The following is a 25,752-nucleotide window of genomic DNA, read 5'->3' as shown; positions in this document are numbered from 1 at the left end:
TTTTAAATTTTTTATCTACAGACAATAACAAATAACAGTACATGTACGCCTATTTCAAATTATTATTAACTTTTTAACAGCGAGCAGGTGTATGTTTTGAACAATCATTCAGAAAGTCACATGATATACAGGCGCTGTATCTGCCCAAGCACAGCACAATGTTTTTTTTTAAATATATATATATATAGCCTATATAAAATTTAAGAAAAAATACATTTTACTGTGCTTGAGCACCAGTTACGAGATACAGCGCCTGTATATCATGTGACTTTCTTAATGATTGTTCAAAACAAAGACATGCTCAGCAGATAAATGGCTGACTGTGGCACAGGGACTTTCTCATGACCATGTTTGTACAGTAAATGTAACTGATAAGAAAAGCCCTCAAGCTTGTAGAGATACAAATTCCAGTTAGTTTGGAAATCACAGAGTGAACAAAAAAACTACAGCGATGAATCAAATGCTTTTTTATTTCTTCATATAGAAAATAATTAAGTTAAATAGGGAAAGTCAAAAGTTCGGTGTCCTGTTTTCAACCGATGGTCCGTGATACATTAAACGTTTGTCCCATAAATGAAAAAAGATGTAACAAAATGTAAATACCATGTTCACAGTAATAAATATTCAAAACAAAATCTTTTGTACATTGACATATAATATATAATCATATATATATATATATATATATAATCATATGTGGTAAAAACTTTTTTCAAGTTTATCAAACATAAAATTATCAAACAAAAATGGCTGGATAACAGAATGATTGACTGCATTTATTCATTCCCAAGGCATTGGTAACCATGGCCATTCAGAGTTTGTAATAAATAAAATGTGATATTACCTCAAGATTGTAGTGCGTCACTGTAAAATAAAATACAAAAATCATAGTGCAAGTTTTTTTCTCTTTAGCAAAATACTCTTGCAATTTCCAAACTAAACAAACAGGAATGACAATGAGAGTGAAATGTGTTGAGCAGCAGTACGCCCTGAACAACACTATCAGTTCCTCTGAAGTCTTGGCAGCAAAGAAAATGCTTTCGCATAATGTGGAACCGTGGTCATTACTCAATACCAGGTTTTTTTGGCAAGTTAATTCAAGACAAAACAACAACAAAACTCCGAAAAATCTTTGCAGTTTACACTCAAGATCTGTCAGGATCAGGCATCAAACGTTTGATTAAACATTTTGCAAGTCTGTGTGTACACATGCTTGTGTTCATCTGTCAACATGATAAAAAGAAATGCATAGAAAAGAATATTGACCAGTGGCAATGCTCAACCTAAAAGGGTAAGCTGTCATGCAGCATTGTGCGAGACACGCAGAGCAAGGCAGACAGATGTAGAACGAGTGTGTCTTTTCATGAGTGACTGCCTCTACTTGCACTTTTCCCTGGCTTCTTGTCCCCCTCTGAAAACAGGAAACGAGGAGGGGGGGACTCCTCCTGTTTCCTGCTGGCCTGCAGGTGGCGCTGTCCTGCTCCCAGCCAGCAGCCCTGGATACGTTTCGAATCTGGAGGATTTGGTGAGTCACACCTCTGCTCCCAGCTCTATGACCCCAGTCTCAATGATGGGCACCAGCTTGTCTTCCACCTGGACCAGCAGGATGGTCTTGTCGATATGGGAGCGGCCGGCTGGCTCCCGGCTGCAAGGCACCCACCGGTGAATAACCTGCGGCTCAGACAGAGTGAGTCAGAAAGAAGGGAAGAGGGAGAGAGAGCGAGAGAAAGAGAGACAAGTTGGGACAGGGTGGGTGAGCCAAGCAGAGGGCAGACGTGATGATAAACAGATATGAAGAGTAAGAAAGATGTATGGAGTCAAGGAGTGAGAGAACAAAAACAAGAGTACAAAAAAATGAAATGAGAGCGCGAAAGGCCGGAAAAAAAAGAGACAGAAATATGGAAAGAGAAACACACACATACAATGGGATACAAATAATGTGTATGTGTGGCCTTCGCTGAATGAGCAAGAAAAGAAGCGAGAGAGAGCCATGCCGGTGTTAAGTGAAGGTTCCGTGTACTCACATGTCCCTCCATGCCCTCCAGGGGGCTCCAGTCCCTCCAGCAGGTCCTTCCTGCCCTCAGCCTCACGGTCTCGTCAGGCCACTGCAGCTCCTTACGCTTCGACAGGTTGATGTTCTCCAGAACCTGGTTCACGTCCATGATCTGGGACAAACGGCACACAGGTCCACATTAGTTGCCACAAACTGCTGGTGTAACTCATTATGGAATAACTGGAATATTACTAAAGGTTATTCAATATTAAATCTTAGTATGAACTATATATAGATATATATATATATGTATATCTATATATATCTATATATATGAAAGCTTGCTCTGAGATATGGATGATCAGAACAGCCAGGCTTCCTAACCTGCACCCTATAGGAGATATCCTCCCTGCGCACAGAGGAGAGGGTGGGGTTGTGCTGGTGGGGGTGGGGGTGCTGGCTGAGGGGGTCTCCCACGGCGCTGCCCAGCCCGTCGCTCCCCAGCAGTCCCACCAGGGTGTGGCGCTTGCAGGGCGGGATGCTGTGGCTGGAGAGAGAGGCGGAGGGCCCGGCAGGGTCGGGGCCGGGGCCGGGGCCCAGGCGCAGCTGCAGGGAGGTGGGCAGCGTGCGCAGGGACAGCTGGCTGGTGGAGGAGCGCCGGCAGGGCTCCAGGCCCGTGGCAGATGTGCGGAGCGACGAGTGTCGGCTGCTGCTGTAGCGGTAGGAGGACGACTGGCTGGCCACGGAGGCGCGGGCTGGCGACTGGCGCACCAGGCCAGACTGCACCGACTGGGAGCTCTGACTGGTGCCTGACGGAACGTTTGCACAGACTCAGCATCACCCAGCTAACACGGCTCGAACTTCAGATCGAACACAGACGTGCTACTCGGTATGAACCAGGTCATGTGTGCATTTGTAAGAGTACGTGTGGGAGTTTAGGAGCTTGTGTGTAGTTGAGTGTGCGTCTGTGTGAGTGTGTGTGTGGTTCTCACCCAGGGAGTGTGGCTGGTAGGCCAGGGGAGGGGCCGGTCCGGACCCCCCTCCTTGGGACATGGAGCTCTGCTGGGAGTCACTCACCCCCGTCCCGTTCCCGCTGGCGCATGACAGGCCCCCTGCGTCCGAGTCCTCAATGTTCCCCCCGCTGTTACAGCCCGCGCCGCAGCCCTTACGCAGCCTGGCGGGGCAGGAAACCACCATTACACGACATCAACATGAACAACTACTATTACACGACAACGACATGAACAAACTTCAGCTATGTTCCATCAACATGAACAGACATTTTGTGATCGTTAATAAACTGCTGTTCCATTCCTGTTGTTTAATTACAATTAATGACTTCAAAAAGCCAAACTTAAGTTTGAGCCCACCAATATAAACATTCATAAACAATGTCTTCCAGGAATATTAATAATCGTTACATTCCATTAAAAATAATAAATAATGTTGATATATTCCATGAAAATTCTTAAACAAATGTAATTGCTGTGGAATAAGACAGGTATTCCGTCGAGCCACAGATGCTAAACCAATTGGGAGAGAACCGGACCTGTGCCAGGTGTTGACAATGAAGTTCCGGATATTTCCGCCGCTGATGGGCCCCCCCAGCACATGTCCCAGCTGGGGGTGAGAGTTGCAGTAGGAGGTGGTAAGCGGGGAGACGTAGATGGGGTAGCCAATGGGCTGGTCGCACGATGAGTTGATCATGTTCCGCAGCGCCTGCTTGGCGTTCTGGATGCTTCCACGCTCCGGGTTCCTGTTCCTCAAAAACACCAGCTCCTGCTGCTGGCCCGCCCACAGCCCCCGCACACACTCCTTATTTACCTACACACACCCGCACAGACACACACAAGCTGGTTAACATACTGAAACAGTTTGAGATCCACCGGCTTAATCAACAGTTATTTTATTTCCTTCACTGTTTCCCAGCTGTTAGTTCTGTGCTCTTACTGTTACCTAGCTGCTAGCTCTTCCCCCTAACTGTTACCTAGCTGCTAGCTCTTCCCCCTAACTGTTACCTAGCTGCTAGCTCTTCCCCATAACTGTTACCTAGATGCTAGCTCTTCCCCATAACTGTTACCTAGCTGCTAGCTCTTCCCCCTAACTGTTACCTAGCTGCTAGCTCTTCCCCCTAACTGTTACCTAGTTGTTAGCTTTGCCCTCTTAACTGTTACCTAGCTGTTAGCACTGCCTTCACTGTTCATCCATACCATTTCAGAGGTCTCTCTGTCAGTCCCCAGGCCTCCTGTCCAGGCTGGTCTCACTCTCCTGTAGGGGAAAACTAGACCTCTCTCACTGTCTTTTTCTCACTCTCTCTACCCCTCTTCCTTGTTCTGGCTTTCTCACTCACTTCCTCTCCTGCAGATTAAAATTGACTTATATTTTGATGTGGACTGTTCATCTCTCCCTCCCTGTCCCACCTCCTCCCCCCTCTCCGAGGCGCACCTTGATGACCCTGAAGCTGAGGAACCGTCTGTTGAGCATGATGATCTTGTACTCGTTGGTGCCCTCGTCCAGGACGTGTCTCAGCGCCAGCAGCGAGGGCGAGTTGGACAGCACGGCGCTGCGCCACGCCGGGTCGCCCTCGTGCGCGATGACCAGGTTCTGCTGGTGGGACGTGATGGCCTGGAACAACACCGCCGGCTCCTCGTACTCGTCTGGGGACGTGAAGTGATCCTGAGGGAGGCCGGAGGGTGAGACACGGAGACAAGGGGGCTCGGTGGAGGAATGGCTTCATGCGTCAGGCCTAATATATGTTCAGTTAAGTGGGATTTAAATCCAGGACAGGTGCACAGAAGCGGGTTCTCCTAAACTACAAGCCTTTCAGAAGTGGGTCGTCTCTTCAGCGGTGGGAGTGAGGAGCTCACCTGGTGCAGCTTGAGGGACATGCGGATCCCGGGAACCACCACCTTCCTCAGGAGTTCCATATCTGCAAAGATCCACTCGTCCCTCACCGAGGAGATGCGGAAGTCTCCCTTGAAGAGCGCATGCAGGCCGTACAGGAAGGACTCCAAGTTACTGAGTGGGGAGAGAGGGAGAGAAGAGGATGCTAAAGAAAGGCAAATAACACATCATTTACACAATGAACCCTCTAAACAACACTAACAAGGTTTTTTCATGCAGTGACTTCCTTAGGGGAGGGGATGATCTGGTGTCTGTTGTCTGACCGCTGAGTGCGCGTGTTTGTCTGACAGGAGAGTGTGTGCAGGCGTGAGTGTGGGTACCTGGACATGTGGTGGGCTGCTGTTCCCAGGGCCCTCCTGCCCAGCACGCAGAGACCGAAGCACAGCAGCACCAGAGATGAGTCCTTCTCACTGTCCAGCGGCTGGAGACACGAGGGGGGAGGGCCCAAGATGGGAGAGAGAAGAGGGAGAAGGAAAGTGAGAGAGCTCCAGGTCTTAAAACGCACTTGATCCCCCTCAGATATCCTCAAAACTAACGCGATGAACCACTTCTGATGGATGATATTAAAGTGTTGCGACCGCAGATATCCAACCTTGGCTCTCCTTGAGTTGCAGTACTGGATCCAGGCGAGGTACACCACACAGAAGCTGTCCCTGGAGATGCCAGCCAGCCGGTGGTCGTAGTCCTCGTCGATGTTGGGGTTGAAGGTGGGGTCCAGGTCCACGTAGTTCCGCTCTCCGCAGCCCCGCAGGCCCTCCCTCACACTCTCGTTGGCCAGCCAGTCCTCCAGCCTGGGTGAGGCCAGCACGTAGTATATGATGCCCTGAGCACAAGAGAAGAACAGCATGGTGATGATGCAGGTAGAGGTATACAGTACAGGTATACAGGTGTGACAGGTGTACAGGAGTGTCTGGTGCACAAGAGCAGTGATTCTCAACCCTGGTCCTTAAGTATCCCCTGTCCTGCATGTTTTAGATGTTTCCCTGCTCCAACACACCTGATTCCGATGAATGGTCGTTAACAGGCTTCTGCATAACTAGTTAACGACCCATTCATTGGAATCAGGTGTGTCGGAGCAGGGAAACATCTAAAACATGCAGGACAGGGGGTCCTTGAGGACCAGGGTGGAGAACCACTGCACTAGAGTGAAAACTCACCTTGACGTAGTAGGTGGTGAGGATGCGTCGCAGGTCGAACACCTGCAGCATTGAGGCGGCGCTGTTGTCTGTGATGCTGTATCCTTCCAGGACGTACTTGGTGACCAGGACCTCCCAGGCCAGCCAGCGCTGGCCGAAGGCCGCGTTGAAGGACAGCAGGTGGGGCATGTGACCGGGCTCACAGCAACAGCACGCCTCATCCTCCTCCACGCCCTCCGTGATGGCCTCCACCTCCCTCTGCTGGCAGTACGTACCTGGCAGGGCCAAGAAAAACATTGGTCACCTCCACTCAGAGAGAAACACCGTCACCTCCACTCAGAGAGAAACACCGTCACCTCCACTCAGAGAGAAACACCGTCACCTCCACTCAGAGAAAGCTGTGAGAGTGATTAAGTGGCTAGTCACTTATCAGTCAGCCACTAACCAGTTCTTCATCAGATTGTCGTTCATTAAGCAGTCAATCCTCCCTCACCCCGCCCTCTCCCTCCCTCACCCCCTCACCCCTGAACTCCAGGCCTCGGAGCTGGAAGGTGACCAGGCCGTTGCCCGTCTCGATGATGTGCACCAGGGCGTTGAGGTAGTCGGAGGCCAGGATGAAGCAGTCCCCGGTAGTGTAGTTCCCCCAGCGGCCCAGCAGCAGGTCCCCGCTCAGGCTGTGCTGCAGCGAGCGCGTCAGGTGCTCGTAGAAGATGGAGTTCAGGTTGTTGTCGTCAGAGCCTGCGGGGAGGAGGGCGGAAAGGAAGCTTCACAAAAAGGGGGCCATTGCATCTGGAAAGTGGGAGTTTGTTGGTTTGAATAAGGCAGAGGTCTACAACCCTGGTCCTCAAGGACCCCCTGCCCTACATGTTTGAGATGTTTCCCTGCTCCAACACACCTGATTCAAATGAATAATCATTGTCAGGCTTAGATAAAGACCCATTCATTTGAATCAGGTGTGTTGGCGCAGGGAAACATCTCAAACATGTAGGGCAGGGGGTCCCTGAGGACCAGGGTTGAAGACCTCTGGAATAAAGGAACCCATTTAACAGTCTGGGATGATGATTTGAGAGGGTTATCTTGCCCCCAACCTGGGTTGCGATCCAGCTGGGAGGCCAGGCGAGTGTTGGAGTGGTCGACTCTCTTGGTGCTGAAACGGCACACAGTCACATCAGAACGCATCAGAAACACTGACAGACACCCGCCCCCTGAACGAAGCACACGTGATGAGACAGGAGATCGTACTTGTAGTCCCGCTCCCAGAACTTGACAGGGCGGACGTAGGAGGTGATGAAGATGGCACTGCCCAGGAAGGGGTTGAGAGGCGTGGAGAACACTGCTGACACCAGGGCCTGAACGAACAGCATGGCAGAGTCTGGGGCGGGACGCTGAGTCAAGGGTCTTCAAGTCACAGTCGCTCGTGTGACACATCACATTTAGTCCCCCCAGAAGCCATTTTGTGAACCATTTGAAAACTCTTTCAGTGACAAAAAAACACCGAACATTTCAGCGAGGAGCGAGGATACGAGGCACGGCGAAGGGCTGGGCGAAGGCGTGGAAGGCGGAGCCCCAGGTGATCTGCCAGGGAGCGATGTAGGTGTAGACAAAACGCAGCTTGTAGAACAGCTCCCACAGCTGCGGAGGACAAAGACAAGGACCATGAGAACTGGCCCCTCTGTGTGACCCTGTGACCTCTCTGTGACCTCTGTGACCTCAATATGAACTCTTACAGCTACAGAGATGCTAACTCTTCTAGCTGCAGAGAACACAGACCAGAAGAAGGAGGATGAACCTCTCTATGACCTCTTTATGACCTGGAACCTCTTTAAGACCTGGGACGTCTACAAGACCTGGGACCTCTCTATGACCTATAAATGACAGTTCCGTGAACACAGCTTGGCCAATGAGAGGGGATTGCGTTTAAACCCGCCCCCTTTTCGGGAAGCTGAAGGATTCACACGACGCGCATGACCACTGACCTTGCTGAAGACGACAGACATGAGGAAGAGGTCCAGCAGCAGGGTCTCGGAGAGGTGGCGGTAGTCGAAGGTGAAGAAGAGGACAGTGAAGAGGACGGTCACGTACTGGTAGGTGGGGCTGCTGTAGGACGACCGCAGCAGCTTCAGCCCCGCCACGGTGATCATCAGAGCTCCCACCCTGGGGAGGGGGAGGGGGGGGTCACACAGGGTTTATGCAAGACCACAAAGGGTTCATATGAGACAACATGGGGTTCATACAGAGTTCATAAGAAATCATGAGATTGAATCAGAATTGTATCAAATACAAATCAGAGTTTGATAAACTAGAAGAGATCATGAATTAACAAGTGAACTCGCGAAAGGAAATGCAGTTAAATGTTTTGTGTGTTTGTGTTGAATGTAGGACTGAATTGTTCTGGATACCAACATAAAGGAAACACTCAACATTAGATTGTGGCTTCTACCCAGTTTAGGTTGACGGAATCCCTGCCAAACTACTGGCTCCATCAACAACTACAACTAAAGCAATACCACTAGAACCAGGAAGTGAGGTGTACAGGAAGCAGCAGGGGGCAGCAGCAGGACTCACTCAGTGTCCAGCTTGCGAGGGCTGGCCAGCTCCTGGGCACTGCCGCTCAGCTCGTTCAGGATGACCAGGGGGTACAGGACGTTCTTCTCCAGGAACAGCAGCCACACCTGCAGCTTCTCAAACCACATCACATGGGCTGCACCTGGGAGGGAGGGGAGGGGAGGGGAGGGAGGGAGGGAGGGAGGGAGGGAGGGAGGGAGGGAGGGAGGGAGGGAGGGAGGGAGGGAGGGAGGGAGGGAGGGAGGGAGGGAGGGAGGGAGGGAGGGAGGGAGGGCTTGATAAGGATGCTTACAAGATTCTATAGTATGAAATGCCATTCCAAGATTCTATTTTAGGAAACGCGTGGTGCGCTTGGGAGACTCACCCCTGACCTCGAACTGGTAGTACTCCTTGGTTTTGAGCAGGGGGTGTGAGAAGCAGTACCAGGGCAGCTGCTTGCGGGCCTGTGGCAGCAGGTAGTGAGTGAGGAGGCCCACAGCCCCCAGGAGGCCGTAGAGGACGTAGCTCAGGAAAGGCTGTGGGGGGGGGGGGGGAGAGAGAGAGAGCAGTCAGTCCATCAGGAACCACAGGGGACCAGGTCCACGCTGAGCCGTCTGCTCGTATACCGCGTTACTATTACCTGCAGCGCTATGAACACTGTGCTGACATGGATGGCAAAGTAGAGCACAGCGATGACCACACACACGATCAGGTCTGACTGGAGACGCTCGTTCTGTTGGGGGGGACACACACACACACACACGAAATGTTAGGAGGAGGCCTGGCGGGTGGGGGATGGGCCACAGCATCGGAGTCAGAGTCTGGACCTGAGGTCTCCTGGCAGATGGTGAACTCACCAGCGAGGCCTTCAGCTTCTCTGGAAGAGGGTCCTGGACCTCAGACAGAGGGTCTTCCGGGTTCTTGTCTTTCAGGTTGGGGAGAATCTTGGACTGCACCAGTGAGCTGGGAGGAGAGGAGAGGCCATGATACTATAACCGACTATCACAGTGTTCAGGGACATGTTGAACCCCAGAGGATCGACCGTGAACAGCGCCAACGGTCGACCTAGAATGTTCCGTTATGTCGAGACATTCAGCAACAGGCTCTGATTCAGCTCTTGGGGGGCCCGACCGGCGCCGTTGTGTTTACGTCTACTTATCACCACGGTAACGGGCAAGCGCTCACATGAGGACGGAGGGGTCGCTGCTTTGGCGGCTGAGGTGATAGGAGACGGCCACCAGGAGGCCGCAGAACACCGAGAACAACACCGGGATGTGCTGGGGCTCCCATGTCTCCTGGAGGGACACACACACACACGGACACACACACACACACACACACACGGACACAGCCACGCACGCAGGTACAGACAGTCACACGCAAACCCACAAAGACACAATTATTTGAACTTTGTGGAGCATGAAAACAAACTAGTGATGCACCTAAATGAAAACCAAAACGAAACTTCTGGATGCACTTGGCTGAAAACCCAAACCGTTCCCTGACTGGCCGCCAAAATATGAATACTGTTCGAACATCTAATCATTGATTTTCCGCGGTACTTTCCTCATGCACTACTTGTATGTCTCTTTGGATAAAGGTGCCTGCGAAATGAATACAATGGGAAGTGTCTGGTCAGATGGGAGGTTGGAGGTCACCTTCAGGGCTCCGTAGCAGAGGCCGTACAGCAGCGCCACGGTTACGCCACTGCGCAGCACGCTGTAGAGAGCTGACAGGAGACTGGTGGAGGCTGGGAAGCAGACAGACAGGTCAGCAGATAGTCAGGTTAGCAGACAGACTGAAGGGGGGGAGGAGACAGAAGGGGGAATGGCAGACAGACAGGATGGAAAGACAGGATAGAAGGCAGACAGACAGGATAGAAGGCAGACAGACATGATAGAAGGCAGACAGATATGATAGAAGGCAGACAGACATGATAGAAGGCAGACAGACAGGATAGAAGGCAGACAGATAGGATAGAAGGCAGACAGACATGATAGAAGGCAGACAGACATGATAGAAGGCAGACAGACATGATAGAAGGCAGACAGACATGATAGAAGGCAGACAGACATGATAGAAGGCAGACAGACAGGATAGAAGGCAGACAGACAGGATAGAAGGCAGGCAGGCAGACAGACAGACAGACTAGGAGGCAGACTGACAGGAGAGCAAGGTCAGCAGACAGCGCAGCTTCCCGAGCCTGGCAGCTGGTGCAGAGATGACCGGCACTTTGCCCCTGGCCGACTCCCACACGTCTAACTGCGTGAGCGCGTCCTCGCCTGCTCTCCCGGAGGTCAGACAGGCCCGCGGCTGCGAGGACTCACCGTTTCCCCCAAACACGTGGATGTCCAGCTGCTCAAACAGGTACATGAGGAAGGTGTTGACCTGCGGCAGCAGCCCCACGAAGAACACCACAGGAAAGCAGAGCGTGAACACTGTGGACCGAGACAAGACCAGGGTGAGTGTGGGAGCAGAAACTGGAGGGCTGGGGTGAAGGTCTACTGTTGGGGCTGTCGTTGAGGACGCGTTGTGGTCGTGGCGGAGTTGAGGTTAGTGTTGGGGCAGTGCTCGGGCTGGTGTCGAGGGTTCTGCACTGGGACCTCACCTATGACCATGTCGCGGGCGGAGGCCAGCAGCAGGGAGCTGGTGAGCGCCACTCCGTACAGGGTGAAGCGGGAGGAGCTGGTCCTCTCGCTGCCGTAGTGGAGAGCCCAGATGAGGCCGCAGCACAGGCAGAAGTACACGGGCCGGCTGTACGCTATGATGCGGTTGTGGCCCTGAGAACGGTGAGAGGGAGAGAGCAGGGACGAGCACCAGTAGAAGTTAGTTAGTAGAGAGAGAGAGAGAGAGAAAGAGAGCGAGAGAGAGAGAGGGAGCATGAAAAGATACAGGGAGACAGAACACGATACAATGTGATTCTAATTCACGGTTGTTTCTCTCACTCAAAGTAAAGGGTCGAGACAGAGTAGGAAAATGGAGAGGGAGAGAGAGATAGTGAGAGAACAAGGAGAGAAAAAAGGGGAGACAGAGAGGAGGAGAGGGAGAGCGAAGAAGCGAGTGTGAGGCAGTCTGCAGGTTTCCCCTCAGGGTGTGTGTGTGCGTGCGAGCGACAACGCTCCCAGTGATCGTTTATACACCAACAATCACATTACATCAATCATGTCCAACCCTTCCCAAACACTGTCAGGACTGTCTGAGAGAGACAGAGAGAGAGCGACAGAGAGAGCGACAGAGACAGAGACATGAGTCGGGGATGGAGGAAGAATGAAGGAAGAGCGATAGAGAGATAAAGAGAGTTGGACAGAGAGAGAGACAGAGAGGGGGCCTGTAGTCTAACCCGTGTCAGCTATTTAAAGTCAGTGCCTACAGCAGAGTTGGAGTTTCATTAATAAAAGATACAGTTTGAGGACAGAGTAGGAGGGGAAAGCGGGGAAAGGAGAGGAGAGAGGAAAGGAGGAGAGTCGAGTGGAGGGAGGGGTGGGGGGAGTAGGGCCGCCTCGCACACAGTCTCTGACAACCCTCCAGACTAAGAGGGTCACGATGGCAGCATGCTATTAGGACAGTTACCACGGGGGGGAGGGGGTAAGGCGAGGGAGGACACTCACATGTCGAGGTGAGGAGGAGTCTGGCTGAACACTCTGAGAAAAGAGCAGGAACACCAAATTAACAGCCAACAATTGTAAACACAGGATGAACAAACGCCCCGCAATGAATCTGTGTTTGGTTTCATCATTTCTCATCATCCTGTTGGTCATTCAGGGTTCATTTGGAGTGTACACCCAGAGGATGACCGACTGCTGGTCATTCGTCACCTTCAGTAGAGAGTACTGGCAGCTGGCAATGACGAGGCAGAACTGAAACACCCAGATGTCGGTGAAGAAGCCGTGGACCAGCAGAACCGAACCCAGGAAGGCCACTAGGATGGCCAACAGCACCGCCAGCACGTTCTCCACAACCTCGCGGTTCCTGTCACAGAAAAAAGGGCGACAACATTGACACAACGAGCAGTGAGAGAATATCTGATATCTGAAACAGCTTCTAGAAGAGGTATATCATCTCCTACCAGTCTAACTCTCCCTCTCACCTGTGACCTGTCTGCCTCTCACCTGTGACCTGTCTGCCTCTCACCTGCGACCTGTCTGCCTCTCACCTGCGACCTGTCTGCCTCTCACCTGCGACCTGTCTGCCTCTCACCTGCGACCTGTCTGCCTCTCACCTGCGACCTGTCTGCCTCTCACCTGCGACCTGTCTGCCTCTCACCTGCGACCTGTCTGCCTCTCACCTGCGACCTGTCTGCCTCTCACCTGCGACCTGTCTGCCTCTCACCTGCGACCTGTCTGCCTCTCACCTGTGACCTGTCTGCCTCTCACCTGTGACCTGTCTGCCTCTCACCTGTGACCTGTCTGCCTCTCGCCTGTGACCTGTCTGCCTCTCGCCTGTGACCTGTCTGCCTCTCGCCTGTGACCTGTCTGCCTCTCACCTGTGACCTGTCTGCCTCTCACCTGTGACCTGTCTGCCTCTCACCTGTGACCTGTCTGCCTCTCACCTGTGACCTGTCTGCCTCTCACCTGTGACCTGTCTGCCTCTCACCTGTGACCTGTCTGCCTCTCACCTGTGACCTGTCTGCTTCTCGCCTGTGACCAGTCTCCTTGGTCTAGTGGTCTCTGGTTTAACTTTAAGACTCGCCTGGTCTTCTTGGTCTAGCCCCAGACTCACCTGATGTCTCACCTGGTCTAGTTAGTCTAGCTCCTGTCTCACCTGGTCTAGTTAGTCTAGCTCCTGTCTCACCTGGTCTAGTTAGTCTAGCTCCTGTCTCACCTGGTCTAGTTAGTCTAGCTCCTGTCTCAACTGGTCTAGTTAGTCTAGCTCCTGTCTCACCTGGTCTAGTTAGTCTAGCTCCTGTCTCACCTGGTCTAGTTAGTCTAGCTCCTGTCTCACCTGGTCTAGTTAGTCTAGCTCCTGTCTCACCTGGTCTCGTCTGTCGAGCCCCAGACTCACCTGTCGAACAGAGCCAGCAGTGTGAGCCTGTCAAAGTGCAGGCCCACCCAGAGGTAGGGCAGCAGCCAGAAGCGGTAGTACTGCTTGGCCTTGCGGGCAGCGGCGGCGGGGTCGTCGGCGCCCAGCGGGGCGTTCTGCAGCTCGGGGCTCAGGTCGGTGTCCTGCTGCTCCAGCAGCTCTGGGTCCATGGTCAGGAGACGGTTCAGACGGATCTGGGGACGCACAGCCGTGTGAGGACGAGGCGGCACACGCAATAATATAAATGCACACCGTCACATATACACACATGGATAGACACATAGACCGACACACACACACACACACACACACACAGTCGAGGGGAGCAGCTGACCCTGTGTGAGAGGTAGCAGACACATACATAGACACAGACGTATGTACACACGCGCAGTGGCGGAGCACTCACCAGGTCGTGGGGGTTGAAGCGTACTGAGGTAGAGCTGGAGAGGTGGGAGTCCGTGTCCCTGAGGAGCAGACAGACAGACAGACAGACAGAGACAGACAGACAGGCTGTGAGGGCTGAGACGGCTGGCCGGCTGGACTGTCAGCACCGCTGAGTGTCGTGTCTGGCACTCACCATATGTTGTTGGAGGCTCGTCTGGTGGCAGGTTCAAAGTTGACCAGGGACATGTCGCAGCCCGCCGCCTCGTACAGAGAGGGGGTTAACTTCCCTGGAAGGCAAGCGGACACACACACACACACTCACAAGGTCGCCTCCAGGCAGCTGAGGCCCACCGTGCTTAATCCCATCTACATGTTCCTCATTTAGCACACACTTGAATTCAAGGGGACAACCATGAGACCTAATGATCCAATCCACCGTCCGACCATTTGCAGTCTTTGCATCAAGCGATTCGTTATACGCACGACAAATATACACACAATATGGAGGACTTACGACATCCACACATGCCCTGTTCACCTTTGTGCACCTCTATAGGGTTTCATTTAAGGTGGCCCTTCATATTGTGTGGGTGTTTGGCCCTCGTCTGCCCTACCAAAGTCCTCCTGCAGGCTGGCGGCTCCCACAGTGGACGCCTTGTCCTGGGAGCCCTCCAGGTGAGCGCTTCCGTTCCTGGCCAGCAGGGAGGCGCTGGCGCTCAGCACGGTCACCTGGGACGGCGTTCGCGAGGGCTGACCTTTGGCCTGGGAGGCGGCAGGCTGGGGGGCCTGCCCCGGGGCCTCCTGGAGACTGGCGGAGGAGGAGGAGAGCGGGAAGGGGGCGGGGGGGGGAGGGGCGGAGGCGAGAGAGGGGAGTTGGTACACAATGAGAGCCGACGGGAGGGAGTCTGGAGACGGATGGTCCAGACTAGTCCCGAGGCAATCGGACAGGTCAAAGAGGCAGAGGTAGGGAGGCAGGGACACAATGGAAGGGGAGAGAAAGAGAGAGAGGGTTGGAAAGAGGGATGAATGGTTGGATAGAGGGAGGGAGAGAGAAAAAAAGAGGTATGGAGGGAGAGAGGGAGAGATAAAGGGAAGGATGAAGGGATAGGTAAAAGGGCACACACGGGTGAGTAGAACACAAACAGACAAACAGACATGTAAGAGAGAGAGAGAGAGAGAGAGAGAGAGAGAGAGAGAGAGAGAGAGAGAGAAGGGTAAGAAAACCAGAAAAGGAACACAACTAACACACTCAACCCTGTTAAGAGAGAAACGGCTGAGGAAGAGAGGACCGGGAACCTGAGAAGGGAAGCAAGAATCACACACACAGAGCAGGGAGGAAGGGCCTCCTCACCTTGCACACTGGGAGATCAGACCCCAGGGGTGCTGGGTTACACTGCGTACGGTCCTGCGGGGGCGGGGGCTGGGGCAGGGCGGGGGGGGGGGGGGGGGGTCTGCCGAGGGCTGAGAAGAAGGGCAGGACAGGCAATGGGAATGGGTTTGATATTGGCTGGGGATTGGTGGAAACTGCTTTTACATTTTGCAAGCTTATTGACCCCTTATTGGCAGACTTGATCTCCTTGCTTAGCATTTCTGCGGCTCAGCTTTTTGGAAATGTGACCTTGTCATGGGGAAGGGGGCAAAAGGGGAGAGAGTTTTCTGGGCAGGAATAACTCAGATGTTTCTCAGAAGTCAGCTGGAGAGAACAACCAGGGTGTGTTGCAGGACTAGTCTAGGAAGACATCTGCTGACCTAACCCTCCCGGAAACAGTATGACATGACACTGCATTTTGTGGTTCAGTTGAAGCTTTCGTTCAAACTAACAAATGATGCACGTGGAAAGCACGTCTGTTAATCAAGGATCAGGAGTGCATAGTTCTATCGTTACACGACCAAGATAACAGACAAAGCCAAGGAACTTCAAGACAGCCAGTGACACCCCTCCTATCTGCAACCACGTAACCTGAGGACTCTTGTCGCCAAGGACAAACTGCTTACCGTTTATTTTCCTATGGGGGCCACTTTCTCAGGGACAGGCAGCTTACGCCAAAGATTTGGAAGAAGATCGATGTTATCGATCTTCCCCAGAGTGTTGACTGAGAAGGACACGGCAGCTGGATTCAGGACGATTACTACAGAAACTATCATACTCTCACGAGCGAGAGCTGATGGAACAAAGTCCTAGACAGGGTCGTCAGGAGTCTCACATGCTTGGGAACACAACGGGACACTGATTGCGTTTGGAAGCAAGGTGGGAAGAAACGAGGTGTGCAAACGAGGTGATGCAGCGCACAGAGAGGGCAGTGCTGTCGGAGAGAGGGCTGTCATGGCAACCACCCAGCGCTCCACGGCAGAGGACCAATGGGGCCCGGCGTAAAGGGGCTGAATGGAGGACGGACAGGGAGGACGGACAGGGAGGACGGACAGGAAGGACGGACAGGGAGGATGAACAGGGAGGAGCAGGAGGAGAGGAAGCTGGCATGCTCCTCACCAGCACCTAGGACCCCCCAGGGCCCAGCCAGGGTTCCTGCCCCATGCACAGGCCGAGCCCCAGCCCCAGCCAGAGCAACAGTCCCCAGGCGGAACCTCAGCTCCACCTCCCTGCCCCCGGGCCAAAGCCCGCTCCCAGCCCGGGCCTCAGTCCTAGCCCCAGCTTACCTGAGAGGAGATCCGATGAGGGAGGCGGGGGGCGTGGGGTTACTTCCGGCGTTGTGGCGTCGACGCACCGCCTGCCGCCGGAACGTGCTGCGCTCGCGGCGGAACGTGACCGCCTCCTCGCTCCCGGGGGCTGAGACAGAGAGACAAGAGACAGAGAAAGACAGAGAAGATATGTTTCAGTATGGCTGCCTCACTACCACGCTCCCGACGAGTAGAACAGGCAGAGGCTGAGATTCCTCTGCAAGCCAACAGGGGGCGCTATATACGTGTGTGCGTATCTACACATATCCAGCACACACACACAATATCTATAACCAGCATCATAGCCACAACAACTTTTACAACACCTGAACTTCAGACAGTAGCTGGGATTAGAACACGCGGTCAAATTTCAGAGCACCGTCCCAGCCAAAGTTCAGGAGTTTCCCTTGCACAACGTGACCCCCTCCCACACAGACGGCCTCTGGGATTTGTGAGTCCAATTCAACAAATGTCACGTCGGGATGGAAAGATAAAACACCCCGACTATCCTCCCATGCCGCCAGTCATGGGACAGCTAGCTTCCACACCGCCAGCGTTGTACAGTATGCTAGCAACACAGCTAGGGTGACCCACCCAGACACCCTAACTCATGCAGCCAACACAAGGCATTCAACAGTGACTATCAGTCAACAGCTGCATCATCAACAGCAGCCCACGCACCAAGGTCACCAAACGCAGTGAGGGGAAGGAGAAACAAATGCTTAACGAATATGTTATTGAGTGACTTGTAGAAGGTAGAAGGAACAGATGCTACAGAGGCGATGCTGTTTCGAAACTGGAGGGAGAGAGAAAGAGTCTACAGTAGAGATGCTGTTTCGAAACTAGAGGGAGAGAGAAACAGCCTACAGAGGAGATGCTGTTTCTAAACTAGAGGGAGAGAGAAAGAGTCTACAGTAGAGATGCTGTTTCGAAACTAGAGGGAGAGAGAAAGAGTCTACAGTAGAGATGCTGTTTCGAAACTAGAGGGAGAGAGAAATAGAGTCGACAGAGAAGATCCAGTGTTTCTAACTTTGGTACAAAGGAGACACGGTCCAGTCTTTCTGATAGACTCACATGAGGAGCTCTGTTGTTGCTCTCCATGGTAACTCCACCGACACTGGGTCTTCCCCCCAGGCTCACACAAAGGCAACAATAGACCAGGGGCCTACTCACCGCCCGAGCCCCAGGCATCATTATAGGGCTGGAAACTCGTCGTACGAGCATCTTTCACGATGGTACCTCCCATCCTGAGTTTAATACTATCTAACAGGCTCGACATCATTACCAAAGGTGATATGGTAATTATATAGTTCAACCACAGCTTTCATGAGGCCTTAGGTACTAAGGAAAGTGAAGGTAATAATTCTATCGTATTCATTTAATGTGTGATAAGTGATAAGTAAATGTGCTTTAACCACTGAGCTATACTCCTATACCTATAACCCTAATCTTCTAACCACTAAGCTCTAACTTGATCCCCCAATATCATGTGTTCAAATGTTCCCACTGACTCTATAAAAGACGTGCAGTGGTTCATCTCCTAACTGGAGGTTTATCTATGCAGCCGAAGATCATTCAGCTCTGAACCTAAAGAAGGGAAGTGAAACCTGACAACAATGTTGGCTTCATGTCAGCATGAAAACCAAGGACACAAACAAACGTAGCCTCTGTCAAACAGGCTTCTATAGTTCCGAGGTTTCCCCATGGAAGAAAGAAATACCATTCATAACTATGTTAAAATGGGGGGGGGGGCACTTTGTGAACTTCAGTTAGTTAAGTTAGTGTTGAACACTGACAGAAAGAAGAGGGTGTTCCCCTGTACACTGCCTGGGAGATACAGTGTTTCAGTGAGCGAGTGTTTCCGTTTAAGAGTGTGTCAATGCCTGGGTGTTCCAGTGTTTCAGCGACAGTGTTTCAGTGACGGCGAGTCACAGTGTTTGGGTGACGGGGCGTTTGGCCCCAGGCCGGTCAGTACCTACCCCGTGAGGAGACAGCCGTGGTGTCCTGAGGCTCGGGGAACGCTATCTGATTGGGCAGACTGTTTCTGGAGCGCGTCACAGACTCCAGCTGGGAGGCCCGTCCCAACAGGGACGCCGCGTCCAGCACCTCCCCCTCTTTAGCCTCCAGGTCCGACTTGGAGGTGGTGAGAGGGCGGGCCCCGGCGGGCGCCCCCAGGCGGTGGGGATCATTAAGGCAGGCAGCCGTGCCGCTATCCAGACTCAGCACCCTGGCATGCGTTTTGGCACTTCCCGTGCTCGGGGTGCGACGAGAGGCCCGCCGCTTCCCCCCAGCCCGCCCGCCCCCCTCCGCCCCCGCCACGGTCTTGGCCGAGGGGGCGGCGCCGGAGTGCTTGGCTCGGAGGGTGCGGTAGCGTCCGTCCGGGGAGTGGCATGAACGCGAGGTGTTGCTGGAGGAGCTGTCCGTGCTGAGGTGGTGGGCCGAGTGCAGGCTGGAGGCGCAGCTCCGCTCGCTCTGGTCGCTCGAGTCCTCCTCGGCGCCGCCGGCGAACACGGCGCTGCGGGGCTTCGCGATGCCACGCAGGGACATGTAGTCCCGGTGGCGGCTGGCGTCGAAGCTGCTCGCTCGCTTCTTCCCCGCCCGCCGCCGCCCGCCGCTGCGCCCGGCGGCCGAGGAGGAGGTCCGCTGGACGAGATTGGCCGATTTGGGTCTGACGTCACCCTTCTCCCGCTCCCTGCCCGAGCCACCGGGGGAGCCGTCTGCGCTGGTCCGGGCGCCAGGCTCCTCCTGGGCGGCTGCGGGTCCGGCGGCGTCCGGGGCGGAGGCGGGGGGCGCCGCCTGGGCGGGTTGCTTGGCGGTCAGCTCGTTGGCGTGGGGGTTTTTATTGGCCTCTCTGGAGGGCAGACCCGGCAGGCATCTGGAGCTGCTGCTGCTGCCCAGGCTGGACGTCCTGCCCTCGGCGGAGAGGGGAGGCTCCGCCCCGCGCTCCCGCCCGTGCTCGTCCCCCGACAGCGACAGCAGGCTCTCCACGTGGGTGGAGCTGGTCTGCTCGCTGTGGAAGCTGCTGACCGTGCTGTTGGTGTCTCGGTCCGTCCCGCTGCAGTAGCTCTCTGTGGAGCCGCTGCTGCGCGTGCTCAGGCTACGCAGGCTGTCCGCGCTGCGCTCCCCGCCACGGCCGCCCCCCCGGCCTCCTCCCCCGCCACCCGCCTCCCCCTGATACAGCCCCGAGGCCCTCTCCCCAGCCTCCCTGGAGGCTGAGCGCGCCAGGCGCCGGGGGTCCTGGTGTCGGTAGCACTCTGTCCCTGAGGTGGAGGCCACGGCGTGGTCCTGCTGGTAGGGTCTCTCTGCCCCCTCCCTCGCCCTTTCCCCCGGTCCCGTCCTGGGGGGCCTGGCGGCCTCCAGCTCACACACGGGGTCCAGGCCCCCCCTCCGGGGCGGGGGGTACAGACTGAAGTCCGGGACGGAGGGGTCAGGGAAGGCCGAGCCGGCCGAGCTGGAGGTGCGCGGCAGGCCCCGCGAACGAGGCTCCTTCCTGAAAGACTGGGAGGGCATGGGCCCTCGGGCACTCGGATCTGTGTCACAGGAGGTGGAAAGGGATTGGCTGAAAGGGTGTGTGGTGGAGCTGCAGAGATCCGAGGGGTCCCTCGACAGTTCTGGAGGGCCCAGGGAGGTAGAGGGCTGCATGGAGGCAAACGAGTCGTTGGAGACAAGGCAGTACATCTTTGGGTCCGACATCAAGTCTAGAGAGAGAGGGAGAGAAAACAGAAAGGAGGATGCAGCGAGTAAAGTATTGCTGCTATAAAAACCTCCGGAATGTTTTATTGTGTAGACCAGGCGGTTAGGGCAGGTGGAGATCTCACCATGATCCTGGCTACAGCTCTGAATCAGAGTCAAGCTGATGTCATCTGAGGTCTTCCCCAGCTCTCCTCCTGCAGAGACAGAGGGTTGAAGAGATTGCAGTTTTCATCTCTTATTCATCCATTTCGCGCCCTCTCTCTCTCGACAACCCCCAACACACAGACAAATATAGTCACACATTCTTAAACTCCCAGCATGGTTAGCCTCTTTACCTCCATCCTCTCAAAAGCTCTTTGGACACTCTTTAAACTGTACCACTGCCATGAGGTAAGAACTGGAGATGTAGAAAGGTATTTTGAAAGGTAGCCCTGTGTAGCTAGCCCTGTGTAGCTAGCCCTGTGTAGCTAGCCCTGTGTAGCTAGCCCTGTGTAGCTAGCCCTGTGTAGCTAGCCCTGTGTAGCTAGCCCTGTGTAGCTAGCCCTGTGTAGCTAGCCCTGTGTAGCTAGCCCTGTGTAGCTAGCCCTGTGTAGCTAGCCCTGTGTAGCTAGCCCTGTGTAGCGAGCCCTGTGTAGCGAGCCCTGTGTAGCGAGCCCTGTGTGGCAAGCCCTGTGTGGCGAGCCCTGTGTGGCGCACTCTGTGTGGCGAACTCTGTGTAGATAACCACATGTAGCTAGCCCTGTGTACTGTAGTAAGGCCAGTGAAGCTATCCCTGAGTTGCTAGCTCTGTGAACTGCAGCTAGCCCTTGGGTGCTAGTCCTTGAGCAAGACGCTGAACCCCAAGTTGCTCCTGAAGGGCAGGCCAGCCCCTTGCACGGCAGTGTGTGTGAATGGGTGAATGAGAGGCAAATATGTAAAGCGCTTTGGGTGCCGCTATGGTACAAAAAAGTGCTATATACTGTAAATGCAGTCCATTCACCAATTTACTTTAGCCACCCCTGAGTAGATAGCCCTGTGTACTATAACTAGCTTTCAGTAGCTAGCCCTGAGTTCAAAGTGTGGGTGGAGGCCAGCCCTCCGGAGGAGCAGATTAATGAGCTCAGCCACACTAGAGCCCTCATCCCACTTCAGCCCTCTTCCTGTCACTGGCTGGCTAATTAGAATGGCTCTGAGAGGACCTGCTGAAGAACTCACCCTGTGAGTTGCCTCGCTTCCACACACCTTACAACGGGCTGGAAGAGCAACTGTATACGTGTTCCACCCCCCCCCCCCCCCATTCCATCTCCTCCTGATCTCCATCCCTCCCTCTTACTCCCCTCCCCCTCTTTCTACATCGTCTCCCTCTACCGCGATAAAATACTACTAGAGCGAGGCCGACTCCCTTGCCGGTGCTTCGTTTTTTATGCAAAGAACGTTGTCTTTGCAAAGCCAGCACCTTGCTGTTTATAGAGCTGCCCCATCTTGGTGTGACTGGAGGTCAGGGTGGTGCTGAGTCAGACCACATCCCCCTGGGGAGCGAGCACAGCAGCGGTCTGCGATGCATCGTCAACACGAACGCACCACAGGCTGACCGGGAGGGGAGGAGTGCAGAGCAGACTGACTGAGGAAAAACTGAGCGCCTCAGGTTCAGCCTCTCACTAGGAACCTCTGCTTGCTTGTTGGTCATTGGTATAGACTTTATTACGAGCAAAGTCACAAAGGACATAGTTGCCTGCGGATCAACACTGGTAACCCATCTAAACCCTCAGAGAAGACGCATGGATTGCGTGTGAATGCTGCAAACACATCTGGTATTCCAGCTAAAGAGCAACACAGTGGGGTGGGGTGGGGTGGGGTGGGGGGGGGTTACCTTTGGCTGTGGTCGTTCCTCCATGGTTAGAAGTGATCTGAATGAAGAGAGGCAGAAAGGAGCAGCAACTTCAGAACACACTTGCCTCAATTACAGCTGATCCCTGCCCAGGTGCCATTGTGAAGACGGCCAGTGGCAGAATCAAGCATAAAACACAGCTGAGACAGCAACAGACAAAAATAGACCGATCTTTTATCAATACCCCCACTCTGACCCTTGATCCCAGTGTGAAGTGCCTTAGAGGCACGACAGATGGGAGATAGCAGGCTGATGAGTGACTCAAGGACAAAGCACTCAGGAGGGAGGTGAGGGGGCTCCAGGGTTAAAAATAACTCACTAAGTACCTCGGATATTAATCCTCACTTTGATTCTGAGGGGTAATAATGTACCCATCAGTAGCCCAGATCATAAGAATCAGGTTGAAGTTAGCCATTTAAATGTTTCAATGCCCTCTCAGGGCCCCTGGGTCCCTCTGCCCACCTGGTTAATAGTGTTTCCTGCTAGTTAAGGCCCCGACTGACCTGGTGGCTGGAGTCCATCCCAGTGTACGAGTTTCTGGAGCTGCAGTCCACTGGTGGTGTCTCCTGTCTGATGAAGTCTGCCATCTCAATACCCCCACCAGGGTCACTGTACACACACACACACACAGTCTCATTAGTTACCTGCCAGGACAACAATTTCCTCTTCCATGATTACAAGCTCCCCTGACGTAACAACGCTACAAATTATGTAACCTAACATGGAAATATATAGCTGTAAATAAATGGGAGTAGTTAAGAGTGTAAAACAGGACAACACATTCTAGCGGCTATATATAGCCTAGCTGTGCTCATTTCACCAATCGCTATGCAAAAACAAACCGCAGGCCAAAAACAACAACTTTTCGGACTGATGAAAGTGTTTCATAAGAGAGCGTGTGAAACCTTTACACAGAGGCACCAGACAGCCTGAGTTTGAACAGAGCGTTACTGAAGGTCTGGAAGAGGGGTAACGTGTGGGTGGCTTTAAAAACACAGCTTCATTCATGCGAGTTGGCTTGTCTTTTGTAAACCCTGCGGTTGAAGGATCTCATAGTTCTCCAAGGTTTTCCCTCTTCTCAGCATCCTGCTCTGTACTCCTTCAGGAATGTGCCAATGAGTCACTTCTTCACCGGCAGTAAAAAATACAAAAAAAGAACCTCTGGGGTTTTTATTCCAGAACCATGAGAGCCGTTTACCCAGCGTCAAATGGCTACTCTGTCCTGAGGTCAGGGGGTTGTTCATCTGCACTGCGTGTCTATTAACTCACCACACCATCAGACCCTTGGCCTCATGGTCCTGACAAACCTAGAGGAAATGACCTCAGTGCTCTAGATGACATCACCCACCTCACACAATTAAAACAGACTTGTTTTGCATTTTTTCCACTCTGCAGCCCTTTTCCAGCCTAATGGATTGCACTTTTCAGCACACAACAGCCTTCACGAAAGTAATGATACCATTAAGGCAATCCTATTATCCAGATAACCTTTGACCCTTACCCTGGGCCGTTGCTGTCCTCCTGGCGTGTGGCACTTCCGTCGTTGCCCCCTTCTGTGCTGGCTCTGCCGCCCTGCGTCTCCTTGGCCCGGTGCTCCACCACCTCCCCCTCGTCCAGGGCATGGTGGAGGCGGTAGTTCACCGTCTTCAGCAGCAGAAACATGGCCGCAATCACGCCACAGTAGATCCCCACAATCACCATTGTAGGGGGCAAGGCCTGGAAAGAAAAACACATCAGCCGTCGGATTCAAAAAGGAACAGCTTTTAACGTTGCGTTTAAACCAATTGTCCAATGATAATGATGCCATTAAATGACTGGCAGGTATTTCATTCAATGAATCTGGTTATTGATAATACCGCACTGGTGGTTATTGAGTAGACAACCTCATCTTGACATTAACATATGTTTTAGAACTTGTTTTAAGTACAATGGAGATGCATGTATGTTCTGTTATTATTAGCAGTGCTGCTCAAACATTCCACTAAAAATATACTGCGAGGCTGGCCATCTGGTGACTTCCTCTCCTGAAATAGAACAGGTACCATCCTTTTTAACAACATCTCAACATGCTGATGTTACTGCTAACTCTGGCAAAGCAAAGTCAACTAGAAACATTCATGTTGATAGGATATTTGGGTTTAAGTCATTTCTGAGTTAATCCCAAAGATACAAGTACTGGCACTCAAGCTGATTCACATTACATTTTTGATGTGCTACTGTTGGCAGATAACAATATCCATGGTTGAGAAGTAATCTGTTATACTTTCACCGTAAGCTTCTACATATATATGTAAATAGCTGACAGCAGTTTCAAAATCACATTCACATTGCCATACACTAGTAGCTCATTGGTCACTGTCACGATGAACATCTTTATTGCTATGTAGTGGCAGGGGTCCATCTGGATGAGTGTGTACAAACTAACATTAGGGTTTAGCTCATTCCTGGAACCATGTTTCGTTGTAGTTGCATTATTTTTAGTTTTATGGGGGGACTAAAATTAGTCGAGAGTCCATCTTTATGTTTATCTTTGTTTTAATTTTGAGATAAAAATTACAGACAACGTGATTTCTGTTGGGGAAAATCACTGTGTTGCGTTCATGCAAGTAAATAGTTTTATTCCAACATGCAGTGAATAAACTGGGCCAGTTTTATTATGAAATGACAGTCAGTTTGCTAGCAAGCTATTTCGTTTGCGAAAATACAAAAACTGAAAAATGAGACTGAGCAGAATGTGCATCGTTGCGCAACCTTGTCTTGTATCCACACATACAAATCTCTGCGTTTATTTACTTGAAATATGCATATTCCAAACAAAAGAACCTCTTAGCTGATGGCTAACTAGCTATCCAAACACTGTACCAGTCTATGTCAACCAGACCAGCTAGCTAGTAATTCTACGTACTACTACGTTAGCGGTATGCTAACGGTACTGTAGAGGGTCGAGTTGTATTCATAATATGGGACAGCATCCCACAACCAAACGGTTCCACGAACAAAGAAGATAAACAGTTTCTTACCATGTAAAGCGTAAAGGGAAAACATAGTAGGAAAAGCCAGATGTAGAGGTGCAAAGCATTGACAAATGTATTTTGATGGGGGTCGTAATACCATCCGCCTGTGATTGAAGCCCAGACCCCCTGTCTGAGGATCTGAAGTGTTTGAGACCCCATGTTTTATCCCCTTCGTATTCTTGAAGAAACGTCAAAATAAAAGGGGTGACACGAAGGCTAGCCGTCGTGAAACATGACAAACAGTGCACTGTTTTCAGACACTGGCCTGAACATCCCCACTGCAGCCATCTTCTCTGCAGCTAGCCAGCTGGGGCACTGTTCTTGGTCCTCCAGTCAAAAGTCTGCTATCCCACCACGCCCTGCGTGCGGTTTCTTCTTCATATCATAATCGCAAAGGTGATATTTCAATAAATAGCCCCACCATGTGGTATCACTTCGTAGTATATTAAGAAAACCCACCAAACAACAACCGCTGCAATCGAAAGAGAGATCCTAACTGATAACCTATACTAGACAAATGGA

At 52.6% G+C, this 25,752-nt stretch overlaps 1 protein-coding gene across 2 annotated transcripts; it reads right to left on the bottom strand.

Moving 5' to 3' along the window:
- Window positions 1-452: 452 nt before the first annotated feature.
- On the bottom strand, window positions 453-25,581 carry pcnx1 (pecanex 1). 2 transcript variants are annotated; one of them, XM_084684655.1, is made up of 36 exons: window positions 25,237-25,579; window positions 23,718-23,932; window positions 22,720-22,825; window positions 22,199-22,235; window positions 20,475-20,543; window positions 18,636-20,354; window positions 16,636-16,765; window positions 14,595-14,788; window positions 14,174-14,267; window positions 14,003-14,060; window positions 13,579-13,790; window positions 12,393-12,546; window positions 12,186-12,218; window positions 11,186-11,357; window positions 10,905-11,015; window positions 10,236-10,327; window positions 9,763-9,872; window positions 9,435-9,540; window positions 9,218-9,310; window positions 8,963-9,113; window positions 8,599-8,740; window positions 8,010-8,187; window positions 7,557-7,665; window positions 7,276-7,405; window positions 7,122-7,180; window positions 6,556-6,771; window positions 6,055-6,308; window positions 5,490-5,720; window positions 5,218-5,318; window positions 4,861-5,011; window positions 4,439-4,669; window positions 3,543-3,817; window positions 2,986-3,167; window positions 2,378-2,802; window positions 2,025-2,165; window positions 453-1,671 (listed from the first exon to the last, which is right to left on the bottom strand). In XM_084684655.1, exons 1-36 carry the CDS (start codon window positions 25,387-25,389, stop codon window positions 1,531-1,533), a joined length of 6,975 nt encoding a protein of 2,324 aa, XP_084540781.1. In that variant the 5' UTR covers window positions 25,390-25,579; the 3' UTR covers window positions 453-1,530. The 2 variants fall into 2 exon arrangements, with proteins under 2 accessions (XP_084540781.1, XP_084540782.1); XM_084684656.1 differs by lacking the exons at window positions 453-1,671; window positions 2,025-2,165; window positions 2,378-2,802; window positions 2,986-3,167; window positions 3,543-3,817 and adding an exon at window positions 4,205-4,351 and having other exon boundaries at window positions 25,237-25,581.
- Window positions 25,582-25,752: the final 171 nt, after the last annotated feature.

This window comes from Hypomesus nipponensis, chromosome 3 (assembly GCF_054491055.1).
Source record: "Hypomesus nipponensis isolate SF chromosome 3, ASM5449105v1, whole genome shotgun sequence".
NCBI classification, from domain to species: Eukaryota; Metazoa; Chordata; class Actinopteri; order Osmeriformes; family Osmeridae; genus Hypomesus; species Hypomesus nipponensis.
This window is presented reverse-complemented; position numbering and strand designations above follow the sequence as displayed.